At 42.0% G+C, this 18,526-nt stretch overlaps 1 protein-coding gene across 1 annotated transcript in view; it reads right to left on the reverse strand.

Annotated features, from left to right (window-relative positions):
• ANKAR (ankyrin and armadillo repeat containing) overlaps window positions 1-18,526 on the reverse strand; it is a 95,741-nt gene that overhangs the window by 55,922 nt on the left and 21,293 nt on the right. The window contains exons 6-7 of the mRNA XM_075285120.1: window positions 17,094-17,316; window positions 4,350-4,394 (exon numbers count right to left, since the gene is read on the reverse strand). Coding sequence (XP_075141221.1) covers window positions 4,350-4,394; window positions 17,094-17,316 — 268 coding nt within the window. The remainder of the gene's footprint in view (window positions 1-4,349; window positions 4,395-17,093; window positions 17,317-18,526) is intronic.

Genomic DNA, 18,526 nt, shown 5'->3' on the forward strand with positions numbered 1-18,526 from the left:
CTTTTTCTGAACACGGGGGACACTGCATTTTCGCACCTTCCCGTCTGCTATTGGCTATTTTCTACTGCGCTACGCATATCATACTGGTGAATATACCATATTACGAACTATACTTCATTTTCTTGCGGCCCCGGTCGGGACCGACTGGAGGTAAGGACCCCTGGACAACAAGTATTCCCCATTGTACACTTTACTAGTACCTGCTTTACTATGGTGGAACTGGATTCCCTATATGTACTTATACTCACTGTGTTCTTCATAGGCCTGAATCTTCCAACCAGTGGCATAGCCACGCAAGGCATTATTTCCTGTTGTCATTGAAAGGTTAATTATTTTCTAAACCTATTATATGTGGTGTCATTTTGTACTACCTTATATGTGCTTCACATATGTTTGCTACGTTATATTATGCATTATATGATTTATTCTGCTTAATTATTGGTACTGTATCCATCATCTTCCAGGAATGCATCTGTGTAGTAATCCCCAACCTAGAACTCTACATGGCTTTCTTCTACTGTATATATTATACATACCCTATCACCTGCGTGTGGTTATTTTTTGTTTGTTCCTGACATTATTTCTGTATAATTTTCTGTTCATTTATACTTATTGTTTTGCATTTATGTAGAGTCTGAGGAAGGTCCATCGGACCGAAAACGTTCACTCATGCTTTACTTAATAAAATGGTGATTGGTTAAGGCAAAGTTAACACATATGTAAGTTCATACATATCTTAAACATGACAAACCTACTGAAGTCAACTAGAAATCTGAACTGTTCCATGTGCAGACTGAGGTACAAAACCTGTATTATGAAGTAGCTCAGTTTCAGCAAACCAGGTAGAACTCCAGTTTTCATGCTCCACAGTGCAAACACAAGCTTGCTCTATCGAAACTATGAGGCAAACTATTGACTCCTCTGACATTAGAGACAAGAGAAACACTAAGAATAGGGGGATCCTGAAGAAGGATACTGCACATCCATTTGTCAAGATTTTGCCTCTCTCTCCCCAATTTGAATAGATACTGGGTCAATCTACAGAGTTGGTGTCATCGCACATGCTCTGGTAATTGCCTTTTCAAATGTGGATCCTGTAAGACCTAGGGACATCATTTGCTGCTTACACATTTTGTTCTGACATTCTAACTAAGACCAAAAAAGATGCAGACCATGCAAAGAAACTGAACTGAATTGGACTTACACAGGAACATTTTGCTAACTGAATTTGCCTTCAAAATTTTAGTACTGATTCTAGAGCAGGGGTGGGCAATTAATTTTCCCATAGGGCCACATGAGAGATTGAAACGGTTCTAGAGGGCTATGTGTGACACTGCAAATTTAACTCCACCCACTTCTACACTGACTCCGCCCACTCAATAATTTTTCCATGTGACCCACAAAGTACAATCCTCCTACAGTTACCCTTACATTATACACCCCCACATTATAATGTTCCCCTCCAAATATCCCACAGTATTAAGTCCCTCTCCTGGTGCATTGTTACAAAACTCATCATGCAGTTATGTTTCAGGCACATATGTAAATGATTACAGATGTGGTGTGATTAGACATTGGGCCACACGAGGTGTAACAGATCTTCCCTTGCTACCCTTTGGGCTGGGGTCCCACGTAGGGGAAACGCCATGGAAAAAATTGTGGCGTTTTACAGTCAGAGCAAAGTGGATGGCATTCTAGCAAATCCCATGCCCACTTTGGGGTACAAACCGTGGTGCAGAAACGCGACGATTTTCAAAACTGGCACGGTTTTGGAAAAAGCAGCATGTTAATTATACCTATGGAAACACCGGCAGTTTTGCCATAGTTGTAACTGAAACAGACACTTTCTGTCTAAAGTGCTGTGGGTAGAACCATGATGCAACGCTACATGGGACCTTAGCCTTATAAAGATTTTCTGATGCTAATTTTGAGTAGTTTACCTCTCAGTTAAAAAGGATTGTTGCCAAATTAGTATATCTATTCCAAAAGGAACAGACTCCACACTGTAGACAGCGCTGTTTCAATCTGGTTGGATCTTGTCAGCACAGCATAGGGAAACTAGTTTGGCTAGGTGAGAGACTATAGACAAGATTCAGGGACTAAGAGTACTCCGTAAGGAGAGTGCCATTAAGGCCACCTTTGCAGGGGTATGGAGACATACAAGCCACACAACATAACGCCTCTTTCCAGGCCCCCATATTCTATAACGCCCCTTTTACCGCTGCCCACAAGTATAAAGCCCCCTTTACCGCCATCCATACGGTATAACACCCCCTTTATTGGCCCCCACATGGTATGACAATCCCTTCACAGGCTCCTATACAACATAATGTCCCCTTTCCTGGCCCCACACAATATAAAGCCACCCCATTACACCCCACACTACAGTGTTGGCCAAAAGTATTGGCACCCCTGCAATTCTGTCAGATAATACTCATTTACTTCCAGAAAATGATTGCAATCACAAATTCTTTGGTATTATTATCTTCATTTAATTTGTCTTCAATGAAAAACCACAAAATTTATATAAAATATATTTATATAAAATTTATATAAACCACAAAAATTATATGCCAAATTGCATATAATTCCACACCAAACATAAAAAAGGGGGTGGACAAAAGTATTGCCACTGTTTCATGTGATGCTTCTCTAATTTGTGTAATTAACAGCACCTGTTACTTACCTGAGGCACCGAACAGGTGGTGGCAATAACTAAATCACACTTGCAGCCAGTTGAAATGGATTAAAGTTAAGTCAACCTCTGTCCTGTGTCCTTGTGTGTACCAAATTGAGCATGGAGAACAGCAAGAAGACCAAAGAACTGTCTGAGGACTTGAGAAGCAAAATTGTGAGGAAGCATGAGCAATCTCAAGCAATCTCAAGTCTACAAGTCCATCTACAAAGACCTGAATGTTCCTGTGTACCGTGCGCTAAAACTCCAGCAGAGCATTGTAAGAAACTCAGGATGGTTACCGGAAGCAGTTGTTCGCAGTTATTTTGTCTAAAGGTTGTGCTACCAAGTATTAGGCTGAGGGTGCCAATACTTTTGTCTGACCCATTTTTGGAGTTTTGTGTAAAATGATCAATGATTTGACTTTTTTATGAAGATATTAATACCAAAGAGTTTGTGCTTGCAATCATTTTCTGGAAGAAAATTAGTATTATTTGACAGAATTGCATGGGTGCCAATACTTTTGGTCGACACTGTAATATAACAAAATAAATAAACACGTCTCAATTATGACAAGACTTTATCAAATTCTCCCAATAGGTTTATTTATTTGCAACTCAGGCACTATGTAAAATCGCTCAGAAAATACTTGGGTGCAATCCTTGGATTTAAAACTGTTGAAAGACAGGGAGGTACCATATTCTTACTGCTATGTATCAGATGATTAAGCCCACCATTAAGTGGGTAAATACACGTTCTTCACAGACTTATCAGTGCAAGTTTTTGAACAACACGTTAAAAATTAATTGGGTACTCCCATATAACATCTAAAAAGTAATTATTTATTGATATTTCTTAATCTGCAACAATCAGCAATAAGGCAGGCTTTACACCAGTGCTTTCAGTTCATTAATTGGCTTATGAAAGAGACATTAGCAGGAAGGTTACCGATATCGCTGGTCTTATACATGGCACAGCACCATGTATAGCGGCACATTCATTTGTAGCCATGTGACCAGTGGACATGATGTCACCGGCCTGAGAAAAGGAAGTGAACTTCACAAAAAAACCTTTAAAGGGTCATCACAACCTACAGGCATGGAGTAAGGTACAACACTCATGGCCTGGAAGTAGATGTATAGAGAGGGGACACTGGCGGCTTTGGCCAAACAGCAGTACAATAAGACGTCTTGTCCCAAGACTAAGCAAGCAGGAACACCTGTGAAAGCAGAGGTGGAATAATTCAAAGACAAGTTTAACCCTTTACCACAATGTGACATAAATCCGTCACAAGCAAGGATGGATAAATATTACCCATCTTGTGGGTAATGTAGTTTTTGCCGTATATAATTTGCCATGAGGGTCTGCAAGTGCATATATTATACAGCCCCATTCTATGGTCCCAGACACACATTCATAGTTTCTAATGTGCACGGACATTAGAAAAAAGCCACAAAACATTGCGCAGGTGCTCTACCTGTCCATTTTTTCAGCTTAGTTCATTTATTTAAGAGTATGGGCCAATCTGTGTGCCATCTGTTCTGTTTTCACAGATGTCTACATGAAGCTTAGATAATATTGTATCTTTTCATAATTCATAGAAAAACCACACTTGAATGTATTGTAATTCTACACTATAGTAAAAATGATCAAAAACCTTACATTAAAAACTTACCTGTTTTTTTAATAGCACTTTCCAAACTCTGAAAACTTTGCTTTCCTGTAACACAAATGAGTCAAACACTTAACATTAAAAAACTTTTTTTTTTTTTTTAAATAAAACCTGTACATATAGCAGTAGCATGTAGCACAGCCATGAAATGTAAGATTTCAATAGAGTGAAGATGCACTGCTTTATGACTTGTGTGACAGGCTATAACCAGATACAGGCACCTACAAACATTGAAACCAAGGGCGATAATTGAAACTTTACACTGCAGAGCTAACCTGCAGCAATCCCTCTCCATGTGTTCTGAATGTGTATTCTCATGATGCCTTTATGCAACTTTTTTGTCCTGTTTATCATTAAACCCACATACCATACCAGAAATTTACAAATATCAAGGCATAAGAAAAAGGACAAAACCATATCTATTGTGAGAAGGTGACAGGCAGAATGCTGGAGTCACAGTGTCAGATTCCTGACATGTGTGATCCAGAGTGGATCTTGAATAAGCTGCAGCCCAGGTGTGGGTCATAGGCTTGTTACTGGGCCATAAAAGGCTGCAGAGCCTGGGAGAAGGGGAAATGGCTGGGTCTGTCCTGACACTGAGAGCCACCTTGTGTTACAGTATAGTGTTGTTTTGGTTGATTCGTGTGGCTGGTAGTATTTTCTGTTTAGTTAGCGCTCAGATGAGCAGGTTTTGTTTTGCCTTTTTTGCTTGAAGTTAATGCTATCTATATGAAAGAGGCTTTAGCCATCTCTTTTAGAGATGTGGTTGCACCAGACAATCAGTTTTGTTCCTGAAGTGCCTGTGTGGAACTGTGTGGAATCTCTATTTGCTTTTAAAATGTATCCTATCCTACTAATACTAATATTATAAATTGTGTGTTTGGATGTTTGTTACTCAATCACGCAAAAACGGCTAAACGGATTTGAATGAAATTTGGCACATAGATAGATTGTAACCTCGATTAAAATATAGGCTACTTTTTATCCCAGTAAATGACATGACTTTTCGAGTGTTATGAATTTTTGTTCACATACTATATTATACTGCTCTTATCTCCACTTCTGAGAAAGCCAGGGCTGTTATCTCTCTATATAAAAACACGTTAACTCTCTGTGGTTTGTTTGTTTGTGGTTTGGTTTGTTTGTGGTTTATGCATTTGCATATTATCTGATCTGCTCCAGGCACTGCAAGCAACTTGACATGGGCAAACACCTTTAATCCAAATTGCCAGTTTGTCAATTTTAAACATGCCTGGAAAAAGAAAATCTAATTTGTCGCAAACAACGACAGCTATGAAGTAAGTCAGAAGTCACTGAGTACTCCTCAACCGCAACTGAGGGGGATCATCGACACCGACAACACATGAATTACATGGCATTGCAGCGAGCTGCTGAGATGCTGGAACAATTACAGGCACGGTGCGAAGAACAACTTCAATGCCAGGCCAACTTGAGAACTGCCGAAATGCTGAAGCAGGCGGATCATCAACACCAACAACATTCTCATTATATGGTGTCCCAGCGAGCTGCTGAGATGCCGCAATAATCACGGGCACAGTGAGAGGAACGAGTTCAGCAACAGGCCAGCTTCAGAGCTGCCAAAACGCCGGAGCATGCAGATCATCAACGCCAACAAAACGCTCATTATATGGTGTCCCAGCAACCTGCTGAGATGCTGGAACAATCCTGCACACAGCGCGAGAAACGCGTTCAGCGACAGGCCAGCTTGACACCTGTCGAAAAACACCGGAGCAGGTGGATCATCAACATTATTTTTCTGTTTGGAGGTTTGGATATTTTTGTAGAGTTTTTGGTGTGTGATACTAAGTTCTGTTTATCCTATCCCTTTGCATAGTGTCAGTATTTCTTTGTTTCACATTTATTTTCTGCACTTTACTTTTGTGTTCCTCATATTCACCGTTAGTCCAGTTGGACACCTGTGGGGGGCTTTTTCTGTATCTTTTCTTTCCACAAATTTGTCAGGGGTTTCTGTTTTACTATTAGGTGAATTATTACTCCGGCTATCTCGGCGCCCACTCAGGCAAGTTAGTCAGGCCCACGGCTACTTCTAGTTGTGCAAGGCAGGGTGTAGGAGTATCACACACTAGATATTCCAAACTGCTCATACTCTTGATTTTTGTTTTTTCTTTTATGTTTTCACTTTACTTGACTGAGAAGTTATCAGTCAAGGGCCAGTCCATGGTCAGAGATCCCCAGACCATAACAGGAACAATCACGGGCACAGCGTGAGGAACGCATTCAGCGTCAGGCCAGCTTCACAGCTGTCGAAACGCCAGAGCAGGTGGATCATCAACACCAACAACACGCTCATTATACCGCGTCCCAGCGAGCTGCTGAGATGCCGGAACAATCACAGGCACGGTGCGAGGAACAAGTTCAGCAGCAGGACAGCTTGAGAGCTGCCGAAATGCCAGAGCAGGCAAACCATCGATGACAGCAATTTGCTGAATATAGGCAGATCATCCACTCCAACAACCCGCAGACGAAGTCGTGGGCAGAGGCTAGTGTTTTGTTTTTTTTGAGAGCCTGATGAGGGACATTCAGTGCCCGAAAATTTGCTCACGCTCACCAGCTGAGAAATAAGATTTTGTTAATCATCATTAAACAATATATACAGCTTTCCTTTGTATCATACATAGATTGTTAAACAAGGTCTACTAAACATAAGAAATTTCAAAAGATATTGGAGTGCTGTCCATCTTTTTTCAAATAATTGAGTATAGTAGAAGTGTCAAGTCAGCCCCCAGTGGAATTGTGCAGCCACCCCAACTATCTGGAGAGTGGTGCCTACTACAAATATTGCCATGAAGAATGGGAAGATGGCTCAGCATCATATCTAGTTGGGGAGTCTCAAAAAGCCTATTTTGACTCAGGAACAAGCCAATGACTATCACTTGCTAAAAACAGAGATCCGGATTCACTTGGGAGTTACTCTCACTGAGTGAGCTTGCAGAGTTCGTTATTGGCAGTATGAAATAAAGTGGTTAACGCATTCCCAGTTATTTGATCTGGTGAGTAAATAGCTTCAGCCTGAGGCCTTGCATCCAGCTGAGATTGTGGACAGAGTCATGTTGGATCGCTATGCTAGTGGCCTAGCTAGAGACTTAAATTGCTGGGTTGCCGAGGAAAATCCCCAGTCTTTGAATCAGATGGTTGCTTTGGTTGGAACGTACACCTCTACTGAAAACTATCTAGGTCCTGATCTTGATTGCTGGAACGGAGTGCCAAGGCTTGGTTAACATCTGGAAGAAGGAGACCTATTAAGAGACCAGGATCAGGGGAAGCACTTCATGATGAGAGGTTTAACCTGCCTAGGAAGATAACATCTGGGACTCCAACTCAAAGCAGGTTTGAAGTTCGTTGTTGGAGGTGTCCGCAGTTGGGTCATATAGCAGCAGATTGTCTTCAGGAAGTTGAACCAATGGAGAGCAGCACTACCCAACACTGCTCCCTGTTTGCCCAACCAGCTAGTAGTGGAAATTCACTGCAAAGAAAGGCAACTCAAGAGCATCTACAGTCTACATATGGATGTCATGCTTCCAAGAGGTTCTATGTTCCTAAAAAGACTTTGTTTAGTATTAGTGAGCCAAAGAGTTGTAATTTTGTTGCAAAGGGGAAAACCCCCAATGGCCGGCAGCTTTTGCCAATGTTAAGTGAATGGTTTGCACTCCAAGACACCAGCAGGTGGAAAAACGTGCATCTAATTGTCCTATTGTTGAGAAGCCAGCTAAACTGCAGGTAAAAACCTGTGAAATGGTAGTGGGTACAATTCCATTGTTACTCAATCTGGATTGTTGGCAAGAGATCCACATGGTTCACCCAAACATCATAATGTCTCTGAATAGCTGGCCAGAGACTGGTAACACAAATCTGGTTGAATTTGAAACTTTCTTTGGAACTATTGGTACAGTTCTTGCTTCTTTCCTCTTCACACTGTACACTGCTGACTTTAAGTACAACTCATCTAGCTGCTACTTACAGAAGTACTCCGATGACTCTGCAGTAGTAGGCCTCATCTCAGGCGGAGACCACAGGGAGACTTAAACCAGGATTTTGTGAAATGGTGTCAGCGGAACTACCTCAGGGTTAATGCTGGGAAGACCAAGGAGATGGTGGACTTTAGTAAGCAGAGATGTGCTCCAAATTCGGTGGACATCCAGGGGATAGTCAAGACCTATAAATACCTGGGGAGTTTCTCAGCTGGAATGGGCAGATCACCTGGATGTGCTGAACAGAAAGGGCCAGAGCAGGCCTTTGGAGTCTATGGGGCACTTCTTAGGGCTTTTTTAAACTCTGTAGTAGCATCAGCCATCTTCTTCGGAGTGGTCTGCTAGGGGAGTAGTATACCAGCCAGGGACAGAAATAGACTTGACAGGCTGATTAGAAGGGCCAGCTCTGTCCTGGGGAGCCCCCTGGACCCAGTGAAGGTGGTCGGTAACAGAAGGAGAGATTCATATGTGCCAACTGTACAGGGGGAGGGAAAAAGGGAAATATCACAGCCCTCTAAAGAACACATGGTATAAAAAAAGTCAATTTTTAAACTCACGACAACTAGAGAGACTGGAGTGCTCCGGAATGTAATTCCTTCGGCTCAGGAGATTTGCAGATAGAAGACGATGAGGATAAAATTCCTGCAATCCAACTCTTCATAAAACTTAACTTTTAATATATAGTAGATGAAAACATAAAAATGAGGTGGGCAACATGTCCAAAACCTCACATAGGTGCATGTAATGTCCAGAGAAACTGACGCGTTTCGAACACGAAGTGTTCTTAGTCGTAGCCTAGAGTATAATAAACTCGCCGGTATATATACTAACTTAATGGAACCAACCCAATACACCTGGGGTGGAACCAAAACCGGTGTTGTACATATCATTCCAAGCTTCTAAATCAGTAAAAAGCATATATAGCACAAACCTTTAAAAACAAAAACACTAATTACATGCAACAGAAATATATAATCAAATAAAGTGCAATATACTAATAAATCCATATAAAATCATAAGGATATATACATATGAACATAATGACGTGAAGAAGGGAGGAAAAACCAATACAACTATACGTCTACCTTGCCCTCGTCAAAGATGGCTGATGATGTGAGACTATGATGTTCTACGCATGCTCATTGCAATGCCATAGAGTCACCAACACTATCAATGTGTAGTGTTCTACGCATGTTTATTCAAAATTGCCAAAAGGATAAGGGGTGAATAACAAAACAAATAAACCCAGGTTCTCGCAAGACTGTGAATGAATGAATGAATGAATGAATGAATGAACTACCAGACACGTGACCGATGTCACCTGACTTGCAAGTCCCCACATTACCCTAACGGAGAGTGCTTCGCAATACACATTGACTCACCATATAAAGATGAAGCAAAATGACATTCAACAAAGTAAGTGCATAGAGGTGTAATGATCAGTATATATATGCTAAATCATTCCTTAGATTTAAGCCACGTGGATGTCTTGTGTCTAGCTTCATGATCCAAGATGCCTCTTTTAATCTTAATTTATGTGTGCGATCCCCCCCTCGCACCAATTTAGGGACTCTGTCAATAATTTTAAAGGAGAAAGATGAAATGTCTCCTTGATGAACTTGTAAGAAATGTTTAGACACCCCTGTGGACTTGGTGATCGTATTATTTCTAATATGTTGTAAATGTTCAGAAATTCTTAATTTCACCATTCTAATTGTGCTACCGATGTAATTTAAATTACATGTCTTACAACTGACCATGTACACAACATGGTCCGACATGCAATTGAAAAAGTTTTTTATTTTAAATGTACGTTTTCCTGAGGAGTCTTGAAAGGTGACACTTTTATTCACATAACCGCACACCTGGCATCTAGGCATGCCACATTTATAACATCCCTGTAAGTCTAACCAAGTTGAGGAGACACTACGTGTGTCCAAATATAGACTTGGAGACAAATGGTTGACAATTGTTCTTCCTTTCTTTGATATAAATTTACAACCCTTTAATAAAATTTTATGCAAAGTGTCATCCTGTTTCAGGATAGGCAGGTTTTGTTTAATGATGTTAACTACTTCATTATAATTTGAACTGTAACAAGTAGAGAAATATACATGGCCATCATTTGTTGACCGGGCATCAAGATTCCTCAGGAAAACATGACAAAGTGAGTCATGCCATCCTCGATGAGACGGCAATGTGGTTTTTGCCACTGCACCTGGGCCCAGGCATGTTGTCATGTGTGATAATGGCCGTAACCTGGGATCGGCTCTGTAGCTTGGCAGCCTGCAACATATTCCATGCCTGGGCCACGTTTTTAACTCATTGCTGCTAATCTTTTTAAAAAGGTACCCCAATGTTCCTGAGCTACTGGTGAAAGTGTGGCGCTTGTGCGGATAGTTTTTAAAGTCTATAGTTGCCGCTGCTAGCCTCTATGCACTCCTACAACGCCTGTACCTGCTGTTGTGCGACATCTCCACACTGCTGGCACTAAACATATCATGTGTTGAGCAGAGTGTGTGAGCAGCACAGACCTTTGATGTAGTTCCAACTCCAAAACCCTCGGGTTCGTCAAAGTCAACTCCCTCAGTTGCTCAACCATGAGTGGCCATGGGTGGCAGACTTATGTGAAATCCCATCCCATCCATTGCACTGGACACGAAACATTAGCATGCGCTCAGCACAACTCCGGATATGGCAGCTGCGTTAAGCAGGGTGCAGGGTACAACACAGACCAAGCCCGAGCATCAGGAACAGGTGTTAGAAATACTGCAGCATCCGCCATTTCCTTCCAATTTTGGGGTTTTGGACCCGCCACCGACTTGTCTGGACCTCAGTGGGGATCATGAGACACAGTTACCATCAGGGCAAGCTGTGGTCATGTGCGGTTTGCAGTAAGGGGGCAGTGCGCAATTGGAAGAGGAGTTGGTGGATGACGAGGCCACCGACCCCACATGGACAGGGGTGATGTCTAGGGGCTAAAGCAGTGTAGATGCGGAGGGAAGCTAATTCAACAAAAAAACAGGGTAGAAGCAAAGGCATAAACTGGGGTGATGTTTAGGGGCTAAAGCAGTGTAGATGTGGAGGGAAGCTAATTCAACAAAAAAAAACAGGGTAGAAGCAAAGGCATAAACTGGGGTGATGTTTAGGGGCTAAAGCAGTGTAGATGTGGAGGGAAGCTAAGCAGCAAAAACAGTGGGTAGAAGCAAAGGCATGCAAAACTCTACCCTGTTGGAAGACTTATTCCTAGGTCTGGAACACGTTAATGACCCCCCCTGGACAAATTACTGCCACTAGGGGCCTAGTGTCACCAGGAGGGACAAGTATAGGCGCATGTTGTGGGAATACCTGGCCGACACCAGCTCTGTCCTCTCCGATCCCTCTGTGCTCTACTGCCTACACTTATTTTTTCATCTTTTTTTCTGCACTGCACATCTCTTGCCTACTTCCTTTGGGATCTTAGAAGTGGTGGTCCACTTCCAAAGGTGGTAATTTCAGGGCTGGAGTTGTCAATAGACAGTGTAACGGGAGTAGCTGAGGTATCGCTGTCTTAACCACTTTTTGGCACAAAATTAACTTCCAAAGCCAAGTATGTTGCAAGTATATGATGCAAGGACACCTACACACCTATCTCTGACACATTGGGGAGTTCACCCTCATGCGCCCTTTTGGCCTGCACCATCATGCGCCTCTTCCCAGCCACTCCACATCTCCCAAGCTTTTCATTGCAGGCAGAAGTACAACACAACCCACCCCCATGCCCAAGCCTTTAACAGCCTCATCGATAAACTGCTGGCCCTGGAGATGTTGGTGTTTGTTTATGCTTCTGGATACCCAGGCCTTCCGTCAGCAGATGGCAGCTGGGGCACCTCCCTATGCTGGGCCTAGCCGTTACTACTTCTCTTGGTGTGCTGTCCCTGCCTTGCGCCTGCATGTGTCCCATAACATCAGTCGGGCCCAGAGCTCTGCGCTTTGCTGCAAGGTCCACTTGACCACCGACACATGGACAAGCGCCTGTGGTCAGGGATGCTGCAGTGCTTATCTTTAATGACAGGCAGGGTGAATGTGGTGGAGTCTGGTCCCCGGGTGCAAACTAGGGTGGCCTATCTCCTCTCCCAGGCCAAAATTCATGGCAGGAGTAGACTGAAACCCTACAATGCTGCAACCTCCACCCCAGCTACTAGCGGCAAACGCTGTAACACTGGCGTGGGGAGATGTCAGCAGGCCGTGCTGAAACTGATCAGCTTGGGGGACAGACAGCACAGTGCCTCCGAGGTCAGGGATGCCATCCTGGCTGAGATGGTATTTTTTTTCCCTGCTACACCTGGGGCCTGGCATTTTTGCGCCTGTGATAATGGCTGGAACCTGGTAGCAGATCTGGAGCTTGCCAGACTCAAACACGGTCCACGCATGGCCCACGTTTTTCAACTTGTTGGTGCCATGTTTCTTTGAAACCTACACCATTGTGCCTGATATACAGGTCAAAGTGGGGCCATTTTTGTAAGTGAGAACTAGCCTCTGCTAGGCAGAAAACATTCAGAGCACACTCCTCTCATCTTCGCACCGTTGGCTGGCGGAGGAAGACGAGGGGGTTGGAGTGGCATCTGATGTCCCTGTCCCACACGAGGCTAGAGGGTGCACTTCAGTGCATCCCATTGCTTCACCACAAATGGTGTGAAGGGGAGTGGAAAATGGAGGAAATGGAGAGTGACCCTTACAGTTGGGGCCAGCAAAGGCATGCCAAGTAACACACTGGCACACATGGCTGACTTCATCTTGGGTTGCTTTTCAACACATATTTCACATCATGAAGAACAAATAATACTGGATTTTTACAAGCCTCGAACCCCGGTCTAGGTCTAATGTCTGTTCCTTTCTTATATTAGGGAGAGGAAAAAAAAATTACTTCAGTGATACGTTTAGGGTACATAGACTGACTATTAATGTGTATCCCACTTAGTGTTGTTAGGGTTACACACCGTCACAACCTGGCTAAAGCTTCTATAGCTGTTAATAAAGTCAACATAACTTTACGGTATCCAAAAAGACAGCTGGTACCGACAGAGAGCAAGACAAATGTCAACCAAAGCTGTGAGCTCTGAACACCCACAGTGACTTTGACGTCATCATCATTATAAGGGAGCGGGTGGTAATAAATAACTTGGCAGTGCCTAAAACCCAAAAAGCTTATACAACTATATTTACATTAAGATACACAAATGACACTTTTTAGTAGCATGTCATGAGACAAGCTGATAAGATCTTCCTTTGTGCAGTGGTATTTGAAAGTTAAACGCTGCCTTTATTTTAATTCTGGAGAAGGTGCAGACATTAGATTTAGAACATGTTGTCTTCATTGTCCAAATCCTCTATATAGGTAATGTGTTTTTCGGGCCGAGTTGTCTGGGAACGAGCTGGTGCAGCACTGACAACCTGGGTGAATATGGCAAGAGCCTGAGATGTAGGGTGAATGAATCCCCAAATTATTTGGGGAATTTCCACTCAGAAACTGGCACTATATACCAGTAGCAAAAATTGTGCGTGCACGTAACCCCAATATATTCTTTGAATTCCCAGTCAGACAATGGCACTATATGGCAGTGGCAGGACTTGAAGGTATTTGTAACCCCAATATATTCTTTGAATTCCCAGTGAGAAACTGGCACTATATGGCAGTGGCAGGACTTGAAGGTATTTGTAACCCCAATATATTCTTTGCATTCCCAGTCAGACAATGGCACTATATGGCAGTGGCAGGACTTGAAGGTATTTGTAACCCCAATATATTCTTTGCATTCCCAGTCAGACAATGGCACTATATGGCAGTGGCAGGACTTGAAGGTATTTGTAACCCCAATATATTCTTTGAATTCCCAGTCAGACAATGGCACTATATGGCAGTGGCAGGACTTGAAGGTATTTGTAACCCCAATATATTCTTTGAATTCCCAGTGAGAAACTGGCACTATATGGCAGTGGCAGGACTTGAAGGTATTTGTAACCCCAATATATTCTTTGCATTCCCAGTCAGACAATGGCACTATATGGCAGTAGCAAAAATAGTGGGTGTATATAGCCCCAATTCTATTGCTAGGGGACTTGCAGGGTATTTCTGGGGTGAAGGTGGGGGGGCACACCGTTGGAACGGGGATTTGGGGTGTATATATAGGGTATACGGGAATACACTGTCAGTGTATTCCATTCAGGATCCTGGGAAAGCTGGGTTGCGGCGATTGAGCCCATCAGTGCCACGTTACACTGACAAGCTTCTCCCTGGAATTGAAGTTATATGTAACCCCAATATATTCTTTGAATTCCCAGTCAGACAATGGCACTATATGGCAGTAGCAGAAATAGTGGGTGTATATAGCCCCAATTCTATTGCTAGGGGACTTGCAGGGTATTTCTGGGGTGAAGGTGGGGGGGCACACCGTTGGAACAGGGATTTGGGGTGTATATATAGGGTATACGGGAATACACTGTCAGTGTATTCCATTCAGGATCCTGGGAAAGCTGGGTTGCGGCGATTGAGCCCGTCACTGCCACCTTACACTGACAAGCTTCTCCCTGGAATTGAAGTTATATGTAACCCCAATATATTCTTTGAATTCCCAGTCAGACAATGGCACTATATGGCAGTAGCAAAAATAGTGGGTGTATATAGCCCCAATTCTATTGCTAGGGGACTTGCAGGGTATTTCTGGGGTGAAGGTGGGGGGGCACACCGTTGGAACGGGGATTTGGGGTGTATATATAGGGTATACGGGAATACACTGTGAATTGCAAGCTCAGAATGACGCGAATCTGGGCGGCGCTGTTCTTTTAAATTAGAGGTCACATGTTTTCGGCAGCCAATGGGTTTTTCCTACTTTTTTCAACGTCACCGGTGTCGTAGTTCCTGTCCCACCTACCCTGCGCTGTTATTGGAGCAAAAAAGGCGCCAGGGAAGGTGGGAGGGGAATCGAGTAATGGCGCACTTTACCACGCAGTGTTCGATTCGATTCGAACATGCCGAACAGCCTAATATCCGATCGAACATGAGTTCGATAGAACACTGTTCGCTCATCTCTAATCATTACACCTCTATGCACTTACTTTGTTGAATGTCATTTTGCTTCATCTTTATATGGTGAGTCAATGAGTATTGCGAAGCACTCTCCGTTAGGGTAATGTGGGGACTTGCAAAGTCAGGTGACATCGGTCACGTGTCTGGTAGTTCATTCATTCATTCACAGTCTTGTGAGAACCTGGGTTTATTTGTTTTGTTATTCACCCCTTATCCTTTTGGCAATTTTGAATAAACATGCGTAGAACACTACACATTGATAGTGTTGGTGACTCTATGGCATTGCAATGAGCATGCGTAGAACATCATAGTCTCACATCATCGGCCATCTTTGACGAGGGCAAGGTAGACGTATAGTTGTATTGGTTTTTCCTCCCTTCTTCACGTCATTATGTTCATATGTATATATCCTTATGATTTTATATGGATTTATTAGTATATTGCACTTTATTTGATTATATATTTCTGTTGCATGTAATTAGTGTTTTTGTTTTTAAATGTTTGTGCTATATATGCTTTTTACTGATTTAGAAGCATGGAATGATATGTACAACACCGGTTTTGGTTCCACCCCAGGTGTATTGGGTTGGTTCCATTAAGTTAGTATATATACCGGCGAGTTTATTGTACTCTAGGCTACGACTAAGAACACTTCGTGTTCGAAACACGTCAGTTTCTCTGGACATTACATGCACCTATGTGAGGTTTTGGACATGTTGCCCACCTCATTTTTTATGTTTTCATCTACTATATATTAAAAGTTAAGTTTTATGAAGAGTTGGATTGCTGGAATTTTAACCTTGTCTTCTATCTGGTAACAGAAGGATACTGTCCGTGGTGAGCTCCATTCTGGGGAATAACTCCCATCCCATGCGACTGTGATAACACTGGACAGTGCCGTCAGTGATCGACTGCTTCACCCTAAGTGTGAGAAGCAGCGCTATCGGAAGTCTTTCCTGCCCGCTGTGATTAGGCTATACAATCAACACCATGCTAAGCGCAGATCACTCCATACAGAGAACTGAAAGATCCTTAAGTTGTGATATCCCTCCTACTATCTTCTTTATCTGTACCTACTGTCACTGTAATGCCGTGGAGCTTTTTGTATTCGTATTTTGTATTTTATATTAATGTATTATCTATGCTGCTGTAATACACTGAATTTCCCCATGGTGGGACTATTAAAGGATTATCTTATCTTAGCTTAACATAGAAAAATCATACTAACAAGGTCAACATATATAACATCAATGTTCTCTTTTCACTCACTGGATATCAGTTATTATACACATAGTTACATATATATAATAACTGATATCCAGTGAGTGAAATTATACTCCTGAAACATGGATCAGCTACCATGTTATTGAAATGTCTTTGAAATGTACTGTCCATGTTTACAGCTACACAATTGTACTTTCTTTATTCTTTATCTTTACTCCACCACTACCATCATGTGTGTGCCTTCTTGCTTGCAACTAGTTTACCTTGAATAATTGCCTACTATTTATACTACAAACCACTAACCCTCCAGCTCGATACAGTAATTTTACTGCATTAATATGGTATTAATAGTCCATGTATTGATAATACAGAGCATTTTGGCATTATAGTTAGTTGTAAAATCGATCAAAGTTTACTATCAACAAGTCACAGTGCTATAAAATTTACCTTCTGTTAAGAAATGATCACTTCTTCGCTGATTTAAATTCATGCCAGCTTTTGCCAACTGTGAAATAATCGACACCCTGTTATGCAGAGCAGCATTATGTATAATGGAATATCCAGAATCATCAAGGACATTCAATCCGGAAATAGGTGTTTTGCGACAGTATGTATAGAAGATTGCAGTCAGTCCTCTCTCTGCAGCAACTTTTAGTCCACAGTGTAAATTCTGAAATATAACACTGAATTAAAATTATCATATTTTAATATATAATATATATATATTTGTATTATATAATATAGTTCATAGTTCATTAACTTTAAACATGAGTGAACACATCATTTATACATCTGACATGTGAATGTGTAATGCTGGTGCCATGGGCTTGCCAATGTGCTAGCTTTCATAGCAAACCTAGCCCTTTAGTTACCTCTGTAACTATGCTCCTGTGTCTTTAACCCCTTCCCGCCGATGGCACTTTTTGACTTCCTGACCAAGCTCGATTTTTCAAAACTGACATGTGTCACTTTATGTGGCAATAACTTTGGAATGCTTTAACTCACCAAAGTGATTTTGAGATTGTTTTTTCGTAACACATTATAGTTCATGTTATTAGTAAATTTTGGTTGATATGTTTTGTGTTTAATTATTAAAAAATAGGAAATTTGGTGGAAATTTTGAAAAATATGGATTTAATAAAGTTTGAAATGATGTGCATTGCATACAGATAGTCAGACCTCGAAAATTATATCATAAATCTCATGTCCCAGATCTCTGCTTTATGTCGGCATCAAGCTTTAGTCACCCTTTTATTTTTTACGGACATTAGAAGGTTTACAAGTGAAAGAACAATATTCCACATTTTCAAGACATTTCCAAAACCCATTTTTTAAGGGACTAATCCCTTAGTCTTGAAAGACCCTTGTATTAAAACCCCCCATAAATCACCCCATTTTCAAAACTGCACCCCTTAAATAAGCCAAAACAACATATACCTAGTATTTTAACCCTATAAGTGCTTAACAGGAATTAATACAAAATGGAAGTGAGGTTAAGGTATGTTACGGTTGACACTCGCAGGGCAATGTGCTCACACAGGTTCTGTAAAAACCCTACATGTCGGGTTTTGCTGTCCGCTTGAAAAGTCGGACATCTTTATAAGCGGACAGTGAAGGACAGGCACGGAGTACAAAAGAACGCACCCGATCACCATTTAAATGAATGACAAGTGTCACGGACACAGCTAGTGTCCAGTCCTAATGTCCATGCGAGATTATGAACGGACACTAGGAGCGGACACTACCTGTCAGACACTGACTGTAGTGTGAACGCCCCCTTAGTTTAAAAAAAACGTAATATATCCTGCAATTTTTACTATAGTCAGTTTAAGCTTAAAGGGGTTGTCTTGGATAACCACTTGATAACGGATAATTGTAGT

Source organism: Leptodactylus fuscus, chromosome 8 (assembly GCF_031893055.1).
Source record: "Leptodactylus fuscus isolate aLepFus1 chromosome 8, aLepFus1.hap2, whole genome shotgun sequence".
Lineage (NCBI taxonomy): Eukaryota > Metazoa > Chordata > Amphibia > Anura > Leptodactylidae > Leptodactylus > Leptodactylus fuscus.